At 32.5% G+C, this 13,193-nt stretch overlaps 1 protein-coding gene across 1 annotated transcript; it reads right to left on the reverse strand.

The window, feature by feature from the left end:
* Nucleotides 1-2,242: 2,242 nt before the first annotated feature.
* LOC135157732 (pyroglutamyl-peptidase 1-like) lies at nucleotides 2,243-10,373 on the reverse strand. The gene is made up of 4 exons (XM_064114476.1): nucleotides 10,148-10,373; nucleotides 8,839-8,952; nucleotides 8,396-8,523; nucleotides 2,243-7,832 (listed from the first exon to the last, which is right to left on the reverse strand). The coding sequence occupies exons 2-4, from the start codon at nucleotides 8,947-8,949 to the stop codon at nucleotides 7,658-7,660; spliced, it is 414 nt and encodes a 137-aa protein (XP_063970546.1). The 5' UTR covers nucleotides 8,950-8,952; nucleotides 10,148-10,373; the 3' UTR covers nucleotides 2,243-7,657.
* Nucleotides 10,374-13,193: the final 2,820 nt, after the last annotated feature.

The following is a 13,193-nucleotide window of genomic DNA, read 5'->3' on the forward strand; positions in this document are numbered from 1 at the left end:
TATGGAATAAGTACATGTAAAGTAAATGAAAGATTTTAACAAGAATCGCCATATATTGGGGCTTGCTGTACTTAGGAATAACATCTTCAAAATGTTTATTCATCAGTTGACGAACTCTGGTCAGGAGTGTGAAAAAAAAACTTTTTCACAATATTTATGATTGAAATTGACTGTTAGATCTTTCTGAGCATGATAATGATAGGATTGCATTCTCTCAGTTTAATTGGGTTTTCACTTTACAGACTTGTGATTCAATTCAGTCTCAACTATGGAAAGCCAGTGTTTCCATCATGTGTCTTTTGTTATGAGTATGTCTATGCATATGAAGTGCTCTTGAAGATGTACTCCTGTGCATCCCCCATCAACTGTGCTCTTTTCGTTATTAACTTGAGTGCGTGCAGTACTTTTTCTAGATTATTAATATGGTGCAACTGGCCTTCCATAGATGATTCGAATCCATCACAACATTCTATATGATAGGCCTGTTCACTCATTAAAAGAAAGGGTATACCAGTAATTGAGCATTACTTGTGAATTATGTGCATGGAAGGTGAGCTTTGTCTTTCATTTATACTACTGTATGAAATGCTGGCAAAAAATATGACTTTGACTTAAAAAAAATTGTATTATTTATTCAACCAGATGCATTGTCTTAGAGTACTAATACAGGTATAATGTACAACATGAACATTCTCATATTTTTTACCACGTGTAGTTTGTAAATATTCACTTGTTGGGTATGATATGGAAATGTTTATTAAGTGTTTATTCATGTGATGGTATGTTCCATGTATGTTTGAATTATGTTGTCAGATACACAGTAGTGTAAAGCTGAAGTCAGTCATGTATCATTGTTATAGCTATAACAAAATAAGTAAAGTTTGTATATTTCATAGTGTCTTTTATTGGATTGTGAACAAAATTCACTTCCTTATGTTATGAGAATGTGGTAAATCATGTAATAACAACCTCTAAAATATATCTGATAATTTGCAGATCCAATGCTTTGATTGCAAAGAGAATATCTATATTTTAAAACAAACGTTGCTGAACTGCCCTCTCATGTACCTTAAGATGTACAAGCCACCTGAAAACATATATGCTGGAAGGAACTGATCGGTCATAATAACTTTTTCTGCATTCTATGTCGAGTTCCAGAGCACAAAGGGAAGAAATTTTGTAAACCTTTATCTTGAATACGATTACATCAAAATATCTTTGAAAAGTAATATTTGAATCCCACGTTTTGAATCTAGAATAACATGGAACCTATAACAAAGAATCTCTCTTTGGTGATTGGTAGAATTCATTATCAATGTAACTGATTTATAATCCCTGTGTGGGGATTGCAGGTACATGTATTTATGTTACATGTATTAAAGTGAAAGTGGGTACAGTACACAATGTATCAAGCATGTAGTTATATTGATTGGTATTCTCACTGAATTTTTGAAGTATTAACAATGGTTCTGCAATGAATGAGATATAATAATAATATAGTCACTGAATTGCCCATATTTGGTTGAACTATTGATGCAAGTTTTGGAATGATAACTGAAATACTTTCCTTGACCATTTGAAGCATGGAGAGAGAGTATTGTAAACAGAAGAAACACAACAGTGTAAACATTTATTTTCAGCTTCTCATAGGTTAAGCATAGACTTTTAATACACCATTGCTCAAGTTTTGACCAGACATCAGATTATGGGCCAATGTCGATATATCTTTGGAACATTACTATATCTCATTCAAGAACAGTCAATAAAGAAGGCAAAACCATGCATTCCATTTAAAGTGTACTAAAAATATTCTTATCAATTTAGCCTAGACTTACTGTCAGCCCATGGGAATTACAGAATTCAGCATGTGAGAACATCACCCACTGTCTTAATATTTCGTTTATTACATTAAGCTCAATAGAGTCAAGTATTATAGTATATAAATGTATGTTAAAAACAAAAATATTTTCACATTAGTTCATCTATGTTATGTACTATGAGTATCATGTACTGTGTTAATTAATTGCATAAAATTCAGGTTTCGTGAGTTATATCATATTTTATAGATGGAATATTTAGATGATTTTAATAATAAAAAATGGGAAAGGAAAGCCAATTTTGCCTGTGTTTTGTGTTTTAGTCATCAAGTGAACTGAACCATTAATTAGGTACATCAATTGTGACATGTCCAATCCCATAATGAATGTCTATAATCAGAGGTTACCAACATCAAGCATGTTGCTCTAAGTTTATAACAGGTTTATTTACATGAGTCCATATCTTATTCATGTTTGTGATAGCAAAAATGCAATTACAACAAGAGATTACAACAAGAGATTAAAACAAATTTCAGACAATTTTTTTTGGGGGGTAGATACATGTATCATGATTTATTCTACATTAGCAACATGTTAATTGAATTCAAACTGAGCCAAAGACATCCCTTGCATATGAACATAAACATCAAAAGAAAATAAAGTTTTTAAATCTTGAATTCATTCTCAATATTAAAATACAGAGTGTCATCTAACAGATGCCACAGATAAGATGTACTTGACAATCCAAATGTGGCTTCATTGTATAAACTACATGTATTTCCCATGAGGCATTGCAGGTTTTGAGCTATACAGGACATTCAATGGGTGGCACACCATACAGAGAATAATGAAAATTACAAGAACCTGAATGGTGTCCTGTGGAGCGGTTCATTAATATTTAGTCTGACAAGTTGTCAGATCAGACAGCTTCCTTGATTATGATTGGCTCAGAAGCACAGGTCATATGGTAACTGTCGGATAAAACAAGACTTGTCGGATCAAACTTCTGATAAGTCCTTCCATGAAACGCTCCCCTCATGCAAGCTATATTATGATAAATGAGAATACAATTGAATAAAAGATATACACCTCTCTCCCCATAAGTATATTCATAGAATTATTTTCACATCAAACTCAAATGAGGTATTTTCAATTTGGCTTTACCGTTTGTCAACAGATTAACTGGCCTAATGAGAATCAACTTTTTAATAAATCTCCCCCCAAAAAAAAAAGACACCATGCCTTTCCCTTAATGGTTTCAAGCAAATTTTGACCAATCTTACCTCCTTGTAAGTTTTCATTAAAAGGAAGCAGGTTAGTTAACCAAAATATGCACATTTCAAACAACCATGTCCCATTGTAGGGTGCTCATATGTATTTCTATTTGATATTTTGGTTATCAAGGGTGATTATTTTCAAATATGCTAAATATATCTGGTTGTTTACAGGTAATTTCCAGTTTATATATTTCACTTTTTCATTATCCACATACACATGTGCAAATCCAAATGTTATTTGATGACATCACAATGGATAAATTAATGTTTTCTTTCAAATAAATGCCCTACCCCATATGTCAAAATAATTTTAGAAAACCCCACATGAACGAATTCTACACATTTTTCGTCATACCTCTACACTCTTCAATCAAGGGAATGTATATATATACACAAAAAGGGACAAAACTCTATATTTTCTACAGATGATCTTCATAACTTAATATATCCATAAATACTTCCACGCATTAAAATAAAATATCTGAATTATTGCATCAATCACCTTTCCTTGCAAAAACTGGATTATTTCATATCGTCAAGTTGTTTTGAAGAAAACACAAGCACTGTCTATATACAGTTACATATCACTTCTTTTTTTCTCTCTCTCTCTTTGAATGGAAATATTGATACAAGCAATGAATTATATTCCACAAGATGGAGTTGTATTGATTATCACACAGAACTTGTACAGTACAGCTCCACAAAATAGGAATACACTTATAACCAAAGAGGCAGGCAGGGAGGCACACACTTTTATACATGCACAAGTATGTCATCCTTCCAAAATGGAAACCAATTTGGAGAATACGGAGATCAAGCATGAACTATGATGTACATGAGTTATTGTTTTGCAATCCCTAAACCATGTAATTTGTAGCAGTTATATGTACTATACTTATACTACATAAGCCATCCATCATTTATTTGCAATACAGATTTCAATTCATGAGAAGTCTTCTTAGTTTACAAGCAGATGTGTACAGGTTATGGCAACTGCACTTTAGCATAACTTTGATTCAATTAATATTGTCTACATGTTTATAATGGGTATCAACTCGCGTTGAAGGCAAATATAATTCCAATCCACAAATTTTCACCACAATATATCATAATCCAAGTCATATACAAATCAAAGTACATTGTAAATCTACATTTACTAAATTTACAAGTATTTCACTAGTGATGTTGTATCAAAGCTTTCAGCCAACTAATTTCAACAAAAAATACTTTAAATTCAAGGTTTCAATTAGTTATAGAACAAGTTTTACTGTCTAAATTTTATTAAATATTCAAAAGTGTATTATTCATTCAACTGAAATCAGTGTACACAATCAGCAAATTATTCATGCAGAACTGTCAATATTGGTAAAATAGTCAATAACCAAATTAATAGTTAGTTAATCAAGTCTAGATCTCTTTCAATTAGTAAAATTTCAGCAACCATATTCCTCTTAAAAATGCCATCCATAATTAAAACAATAAGACTCTTAAACAATGAAAGCTAACCATACAAAACACATGAGATATTAATTTTTTTTTTTTTTTTAAAGCGAAAGGACTTTCAACCATTTTTTCTGCATCCCTCAACATAATGAGTTAATGGGGCCCAATTTACAATGAGATATAAACAAATATCTATGTGCATATGTTTTAAAAAATGGAAAGCATAACACATCAATATCACTATAAAAATTAATATGAAACAAAAATATACACACAAAAAGCCATCAAAAGGCACTTAAAACCCTACACATTGACTATAGGAGATTTTTTTCATATTATAAAAGTCTGCAAAACATAGGACCTATGTTATGTTTAAAATTCATTGCATTTTTAATAACTAAGTTACAAAGTAACACTTACACTATACATGTATACAAAAAATACTGTTCTAAGCAAGATAAACATAGTCGTACATAAATTCAAAATCAACTATGATAGTGCTGCCATTGAGTAAAGCTCTCTGGTAATGATCATATCCAAAGAAAGATGATTTCCAACAATCTACCTAGTTCTGCTCTAACCTATGACTACATTACTAGTACCTATGTGATAAATCATATTCCCTATGAGAGAAATACACAGATATACAGCAATGTAATGAGAGAATAGCATTTTCATTCTTACAGAATTATAATCAAAATAAATTGGGCAGCAAGCAGCATGGACAGAATACTTGGAAGGATGATAATGAATACAAGACCATTGACCCAATAGTATAACACTGTACATTTGATGAGAGGGACATGCTACAAAGATCTGAGCTTTACAGAAAAATATACCAATAATCGGAAAAATGAGGGCATTGATTACCCATAGAGTGGCATTTCATAAAGCTGTTTGTAAGTTACACACACGTACAGGGGCTGCGGAACGGTTTTCAAAGTGGGGGGCTGACCATGCAAAAAATCACAATCATATGGTAATTTTTACGTTTTTGTACACCGTTTTGGAAAAAAGTGGGGGGGGGGCTGGGGGGCTTTTTACTAAAACATTGAAATGGGTCCTCATAAATCCATCAAGATCTCAAAACCATCTCCAGTCGTAAGTTAAAATTACATGTGAGGTAAAATTCTCTTATGGGGTGAATCATTTTATTTGGATCCCCTTATCCAAAATTAATAATTCTTTAATCCATTAAAAGAGCAAAAATACAAAGTCAAAATGCTCATACTGTAATTGTGCACAAATCCAGCCAAACACAAAGACTAGCAAAACACCTAATGCAAATGTCAACATCTAACCTTAAAACCTAATCTTTAACCTCACCTTTTCAGAACCAAAATCCCTATTGTCTGAAAAGTCTGATTGCACGGATATTTTCCCCACTTCTACAATTTCTAGAATTGCAACCGAATGTCACAAAAATACAATTCCATGGCATCATCTTGAGCTTTTTTAATGCTTCAGTATCCAATATTTAAGGATAAAAAGCATAGCAATTTGGTTGATTCCTCAGTATCTGTCACAGTTTCCATTTGATATTCTACATGTACATACATATATATGTACACTGTGTTTTCTACCACTTACAATAATCATTACATTCTAAATGTAAAATTATACGGTTGTCAAGTACCAGTAGTCATAAACCATGTGTTAATTTCTAAATATAGAAAGTAGGTGGGATTCACAGCATTCATTTTCTTTAATGAATTTTCAGATTTCCATATATTTCCTACACATGGATTCAAAGTGCTGAGCATTAGCATCACCAATAATACAGGAGTCAACAGGTTTGAGAGCCTTGTCCTGCTGATAGGAAAACTGTTGTTACCGATCTACATTATTCCTAAAATTGTACCTACACAACGACACACACACACACACACAATTGTTATAAAAAAGTTCAAGATTACAAATGTGTATGTCCACCTTTACATCACAGGTTTATCGCTAAGATTAAACTCTGCCGCTACAGGATATCACATTCACAAAGAAAGAGGAACTAGAAATTGAAAATGAGAGTTCTACCAAGAACTGTAAAAGAAACAAAGGAGAAAGACATATTGAAATAGTCACATAGTTATAATGAGCATACGGTGAACTATAGATGAAGAGTCAGGTTTCCAAGAGGAAATAGATAGAGACCAAGTAAACAAGAGAGAGGGAAAGAGAGAGAAAAAAAGGACCAAAAAAAGAAGAGATAAATATGTAATCCACTATTAAACTAATGAAATGGGCATCAAGAAGTTCTTTAAAAAGCAAGCATTCGTTGTTCATTATTTCATATAGAATTAAATACAGTTCATACAAGTAAGTTATCTGTTGTCATAGCAGCTATTATTTTCTCTTCTAAAAAAATAATTGTCAGTTTTACACTAGTATTCCAGCTAACTAATGTTCATTCATTTTTTGCACAAGTTTATTTTTTACTACTATACCTACATGTACAAATACTGCCAATTAAAAACACCATTAATATGACGACATAATGTTATAAACAGTATAGAAGAGCTTCAGTTCATAGCTATCAATCATTTTTAAAGACTCGTAATCTTGGCAAGCATTGAACATTTAGCATTTGTAATTTCAATACAAATCTTGTTATCAGTCAATTAGAGCTGATTTCACTTTTTGATAAGAATGACAGAAAAATAATTTGATGTATGAAATCTTAAATCATATACCGGTAGCTTCTTTTTAAGGAATTAATATCTTATGCCATTCACAAAATGCTTTTTCTTATTAAATGTACGGTGAAAATTGATTTCTAACTACACAGCACATGAAAAATCTTTTACATTAAAAATAGGAATCATAAATAATTCAATGACCTGTTTCATTTTCAAAATTCTAAAAACTTCACATTTCCAGAAATCATTAAAATGGTAATGCCTCTACCATAACACAAATTTTGGTGTTGTTATAAACTGTGTACCAATAAAGGGTCAAAATGCCTCTAAACATTACAGCAATATCAATCTAATTTGTGCATGGAACCACATCACTGATATTTCAGAGGGCCTGCACAAGATAAAGTTTCCAAAAATTAAAGGGAAAATGCTAAGGTACTGAACTAACTAACTAAAACGTAGATGACTGCTCGGCCCTTGGATAGCGTCACGACTTGGTATTTTTTTCTTCAATCTGTTGCAGCATACAGAGAAGGGCTGTCCGTAGACCCTTGGCTAGGTCATTACCAGAGTATGGCTGGTTAAGTGGGGGTACGTGTATAAAGACAGAGCTGTCTGAAGATTGGTGTAAAGATAAGTAGTAGCAATAACCACACAGGTACCTAAATCACATGAGAAAGTAAAGACAAGATATACAATTAGTATTCTAAGAATGAGTTGGAATGGTTTCTAGACCAGTCCTTGATTCGAGCTACCTACAATATGGTTAGCAGCTTAGATGAATCAGCCATCCTGGCACTGTGATTTTTTTTTTAGTCGATATTAGCAAACTGCAATTAACGATGCAGGGCTTACCATGAGTATTTCATTAAAATTACAATCTTCCTGAATTGATATTTGTGCCTATAAATATTAGCCAGAGAGGATTACATGACAAATTGAGGTTTATTAAGTAGATGTATAAATTGAAATTTGACATTACAAACTGGAATGAGAATTGAGAAATTTATACAGCCATAGTAACTTAAATTGGAAATTGGAATTGAGAGTTAATTTGAAATCGGAAAAACACTTGAATTTGGACTTAAAACTCAAATAAGACAGACTTGGAATTGAAAATTAAAATTAAAATTAAATTGTAAATGTAATTGAAACTGAAATAAAATAAAATAAAGATTGATTTTAATTTTTAATTGACAGCATCTATCCCAGTCCCATACATTACCTTCCAGCGTTGTATGATACAACAGCCTTGACAGGGCAGTTCTCCTTCCTGTTCACTTCATCACTCACCAACGCCATGTTGATATGACTCAAGATACAGTCTGGCCCACCAATGATGCAGTTAAAATCCTGCAAATTTACATCACAAAAAGGGTAAAATATTGAAAAAAATCAGCCACCTAGAATATACAGTGAAATATCAAAAGACAATAAGTTATTTCAATAAAATTAAATATCATAGTTTTACGGTTATACTGTATTTATCTAAATACTTTTATATATGTAGGTATGAAAAATTTTCTTTTATAATTTCAAAGCATTTCTGTGTGTACTATAAATAATTGGATCAGGGTGAAAATCAAACTACATGTAGCTGAGTATACATATGGTGTATACATGAAGTACATGGTAGTACATGTATATTGTGTATTCATTAAAACATACCTTTGCTTCTGGACACTTGTTAGTCACATCTGGTTTGTTGTAACCTTTGTTGTGACCTTGTTGCTCCAAAGTTAGTTCTGAGGCAACACTAGAAACTCCAACATGAACCATTAACTGTTGCACAATGACAAGAAAAAAATTGAAATATATTTATACTCAAATACAGTACCTGTAATGTCTACCATAGGTTAAGAATAAATACATGTATGCTTGGTAAAAAACAAGTCAAAATATCAATTTGAGTATGTTACACAAGCCTTTGATGTTTTATTCACCATATTTTAGGTTCTCTAGTTACATTAATATCTTTTTATTTTTTTCATTTATTGATTTTGATCACAAAAGAACAAGCACACATCAGTAGCAATAATGCATGCATGGCAATTTACATGAATGATGAAAGGACACAGAAAAGTACATGTAATTACATGTAGGTGATATACCTGATCTGATCAAGTGCCATGATAGGGGTTTCATTCATGAACCTTGGATGTATAACAAAAATAAAGGCTACAAACAATGAATAATTTAATAGGGTCATAACACATGATGCATATAATACAGTGTAACTATCAAATATACATGTATGGACATGCAAACAAAAAGTGGACAATGGAAAACAGTGCAATGACCTGTACTGTTTTCATTATTCTTGTACTATCATGACTTTCTAGAATATTGAAATAATAAATTTAAGCCTACATAGCCCGAAGTAAATTTGTGGGAATATTTGCACATAATTTAAACAGCCTTGTACATGTACATTACAAGTACTATGTATGCCTACCTATATACTTACAGAATACTGATAAATAAAGAGATTTATTTGTTTTTTCATTCAAATGACACTAAAATGAAACAGAAAATTGAATGACACAAAACAGATAACATGTAATCAATCTTACAATATTTATAGACTTTAATTCTAATTATCCCTGTGCTGTTGAATGGAAGGTATTCTAAAAGGGCATCAAATTTCAAGCTCTAATACCTTTTATGGTTTCAGGTATCAGAAAATGTGACAGAATAATGATATGTACACAGTGAACAGATATCATGCAATGGCCAGGACAAAATTTAATTCCCACACTGTCAAACAAATGCAGGTACATGTACATTGTGTCATGTATATATTACAGGGTACATGTATTTGTTTTTTCCCTGGTGAGAGACCAAATGTAATGTTACTGATACAATAATTCACGCTTTGTTTTAGATTGTGGCCTTTGATCTTTCATAGTATATGTACATTGGAACAATAAATTCCAATTAATTGCATTTCTTTCATTTCTTCTCCAAAATTACTTACTACAGGATTGTATTCCTTCCACAGAGCCGGCACTTTAATGTCGACGACGTCATACACAACTGGTACCTCCTTGACTACAAGCTCTATATCCTCATTCAAACCCAATTCTTTCAGTTCTTGGACAGCTACCCAACTTGCATTCACCTCATGCTCACCAAAAGGACCAAACCCTGAAAAAAAAACAGAACAAATTTAATTGCAAGTTCCATCATAGGCTTTGCCTTTTATACACTATTGTTTTATGTGCATGTAGAGGTGTAGTGTTTTAGTGGACATCTCCGGACTCCATGTACACGTACACGTATGCATATCACAAGATTCAAGGGTCGATCTACATTTGCCACTCCCCTGCCAGACATGAACTTATGAGTATTCCTTGAAATGCTTAAAGCACTAGACTTTTAATGCTGTAAATAAGGCCATTGAAGCCCATGGGCAAGAGACAAGTGAAAGTCTATTCCCAAAAAATATTTTTTTAATGTCAATCAATACCCCAATATATAGCCCTTGATGTAGATGTAGGAGCATCCCCAAATTTTGAATATTCAGGTCAATATTATCCTTCCACTGCTTGGTCAGGATTAAACACCACTGCATTGTACACATGAATGAGTGAGATGTCACTGAATGTGACTTTTGATTCCATACTACATGTAACTTGCTATTAGCTACAGTGTACCCTTTTCTCAAATGTGAGCCACACTGTATGAATCACTAATCACTTGCCTCCTACTTATGTGCAAGATGAGTAAACATCTTTAGAGGTAATCCTGTATGCAGTGCTGCCACACTCACAAGAGAAAATCTTTTCATACACCCAGTATCAACATTCTTGTGGCAAATTTGGAATGATACGAATTACAAAACAACATAATGTACATGACACTGCCTTCTGAAAAGTGGTGCTTACTCACTGTATGTATGTACATTTGCCTCGCTTCTGCTATGCAGGTGAGAAAAAAATGAACCAATTCTTTATCACATTCATACAACAATAAAATTCTTATGAAACGTTGATGTGGTGGCATTGTCAGATCATTTGCATCATTTTTTAAATGACACTTTTAAGCTTGTTTGATTTTTTTAATTTTCTCCATTCCATTCCAATCGACTTTTTATTGGGATTGAGCCGACTTGGGAGAGGGTTATTTCATACCTTCATCCTGAGGAGGAAGGGAGGAGAAAACATTCTATTTCAATGCAACCCTTGAAGGCAGAGATACCAATGTACATGTACCAGTATACATGTACATGTATGAATATCATTCACTCCTTTATCATTTTTCAGCTGTAATTCATTCCTTAGTCTGAAATTAGACTGAAAATAGTGAATATCGACAATAAAAACAGGAAAATTTACTAAATATTCACTAGATCTGGCAGAATTAACCCTAAATATACTGGGCTATTTTGACGCAGCCTATAAAGAAGACTGAGGGGCTGATTCAGCCCCCCCCCCTTATGATCTTGGCCGTCGATCGCGTGATCGCGACCAAAATCGGCACATGCGTTCGTTACCCATGGCATAATCTCCAAAACTATAAGATCAAATTCTGCAAAAAATCTCATTGCTAATTAATTTTGCTAATTTATGCATAAAATCAAGACTTTAAAGAAAACAAATTACGAAATGTCACAGTGAGTGCTTTTTGAAATGCAAACTTACATGTATGTGAAATGTTGAGAGGTGTACACAAACAAATTTTAGCACAAAAATAAGATTTAAGTGTTTTTTATTTAATTCTCACTAAAAAGTATACAGTAGCTTCAATTTGGTTACATAACTCGGGAATTGACCACTCATAAGTCCATTTCATTTGTAGAAGTCTAGAACTGAATATGAAGCTATGAAGAAATTCATAAGTACATTCATGTGCGTACCTGCTTATTGGAGGCTACTGTCCCATACGTAAGGTGAACTTTTGGGATTTTACAGTGCACAAAATATGCCTTATTTTTTATCAAAACTTTACTGAAATACAGTGTAATGCTCAGTATTGTACCTTTCTTTACAACTAAACACAAGTTCATCAATAACTTATGAGAATTTTAAACTTGAATTTTATTTTTGAATTTTCTTCTTTTTTTTGTCCCATTTATATTAAGTACATGTAAGTTGTTGATAAAAAATTAGTCCAAGGTCAAATGTCATCAAACTTCAAAACAGTATTTTTTTCATGTATCTATCATTACCAAAGAAAAATCCAAATGCTTTTAAAATATATTTTAGAGGTTGATAATCTATGAATAGGTGCGCAATATCTTGGACTTGCCCAGTAGTGGATCGTATTACCAAACACTTTTCATAAATTCAATCATTGCAAACATAATTTTCTTGCAAACTTCATCAAACTTACACTTAGCCTACATACAAAATATAAAGATGTAAAACATTTGCCATAATTATTATTTTCTTTTTTACGATATCAGCTTCCGATCGCACCCCTCTTACTGTAGCATGTGAAATATTTTTAGTCAGTTGAAAATGGTGTCGTATTACAAGACATGGATTCCCTTTGGGAAAAGTTGAGAAACACTATATGTAATGATGAAATCTCCCTAGAAGGGTTTAATGTTAAACGAAATGACTGAACCCGCTCAGGCGGTGGCATTGTAGTTTACATATCAAATCGTCATAGATACACCAGACGTACTGAATTTGAAGATAGCAATTTAAAAATAATTTGTCTATAGGTACATTTACAGTTCCAAAAAGACGTGTATGTAATCGGCTTATACAGGCCGCCATCTACGGGAGTCAAATTCTTTGACAAACTCTCTGACGTATTAGAAAGATTGCATTATTCCCCAGTGAACAATAATTGAGAAGTGTTTATTCTTGGTGACACAAACTGTGATTACTCAATTAATGCTAGAAACAGCTTAAGAAATAAAATTAAAAGAGTCATGGATCCGTACAATCTGAAACGGATTATAAACTCACCAACCCGGGTTACAAATACGTCTTGCACAATAATTGATCAGATATTTACTAAAAACCATGTGAAAATATTATGTAAAGGTACAATCATCACCTCTATAAGTG

This window comes from Lytechinus pictus, unplaced genomic scaffold (assembly GCF_037042905.1).
Source record: "Lytechinus pictus isolate F3 Inbred unplaced genomic scaffold, Lp3.0 scaffold_19, whole genome shotgun sequence".
NCBI lineage: Eukaryota > Metazoa > Echinodermata > Echinoidea > Temnopleuroida > Toxopneustidae > Lytechinus > Lytechinus pictus.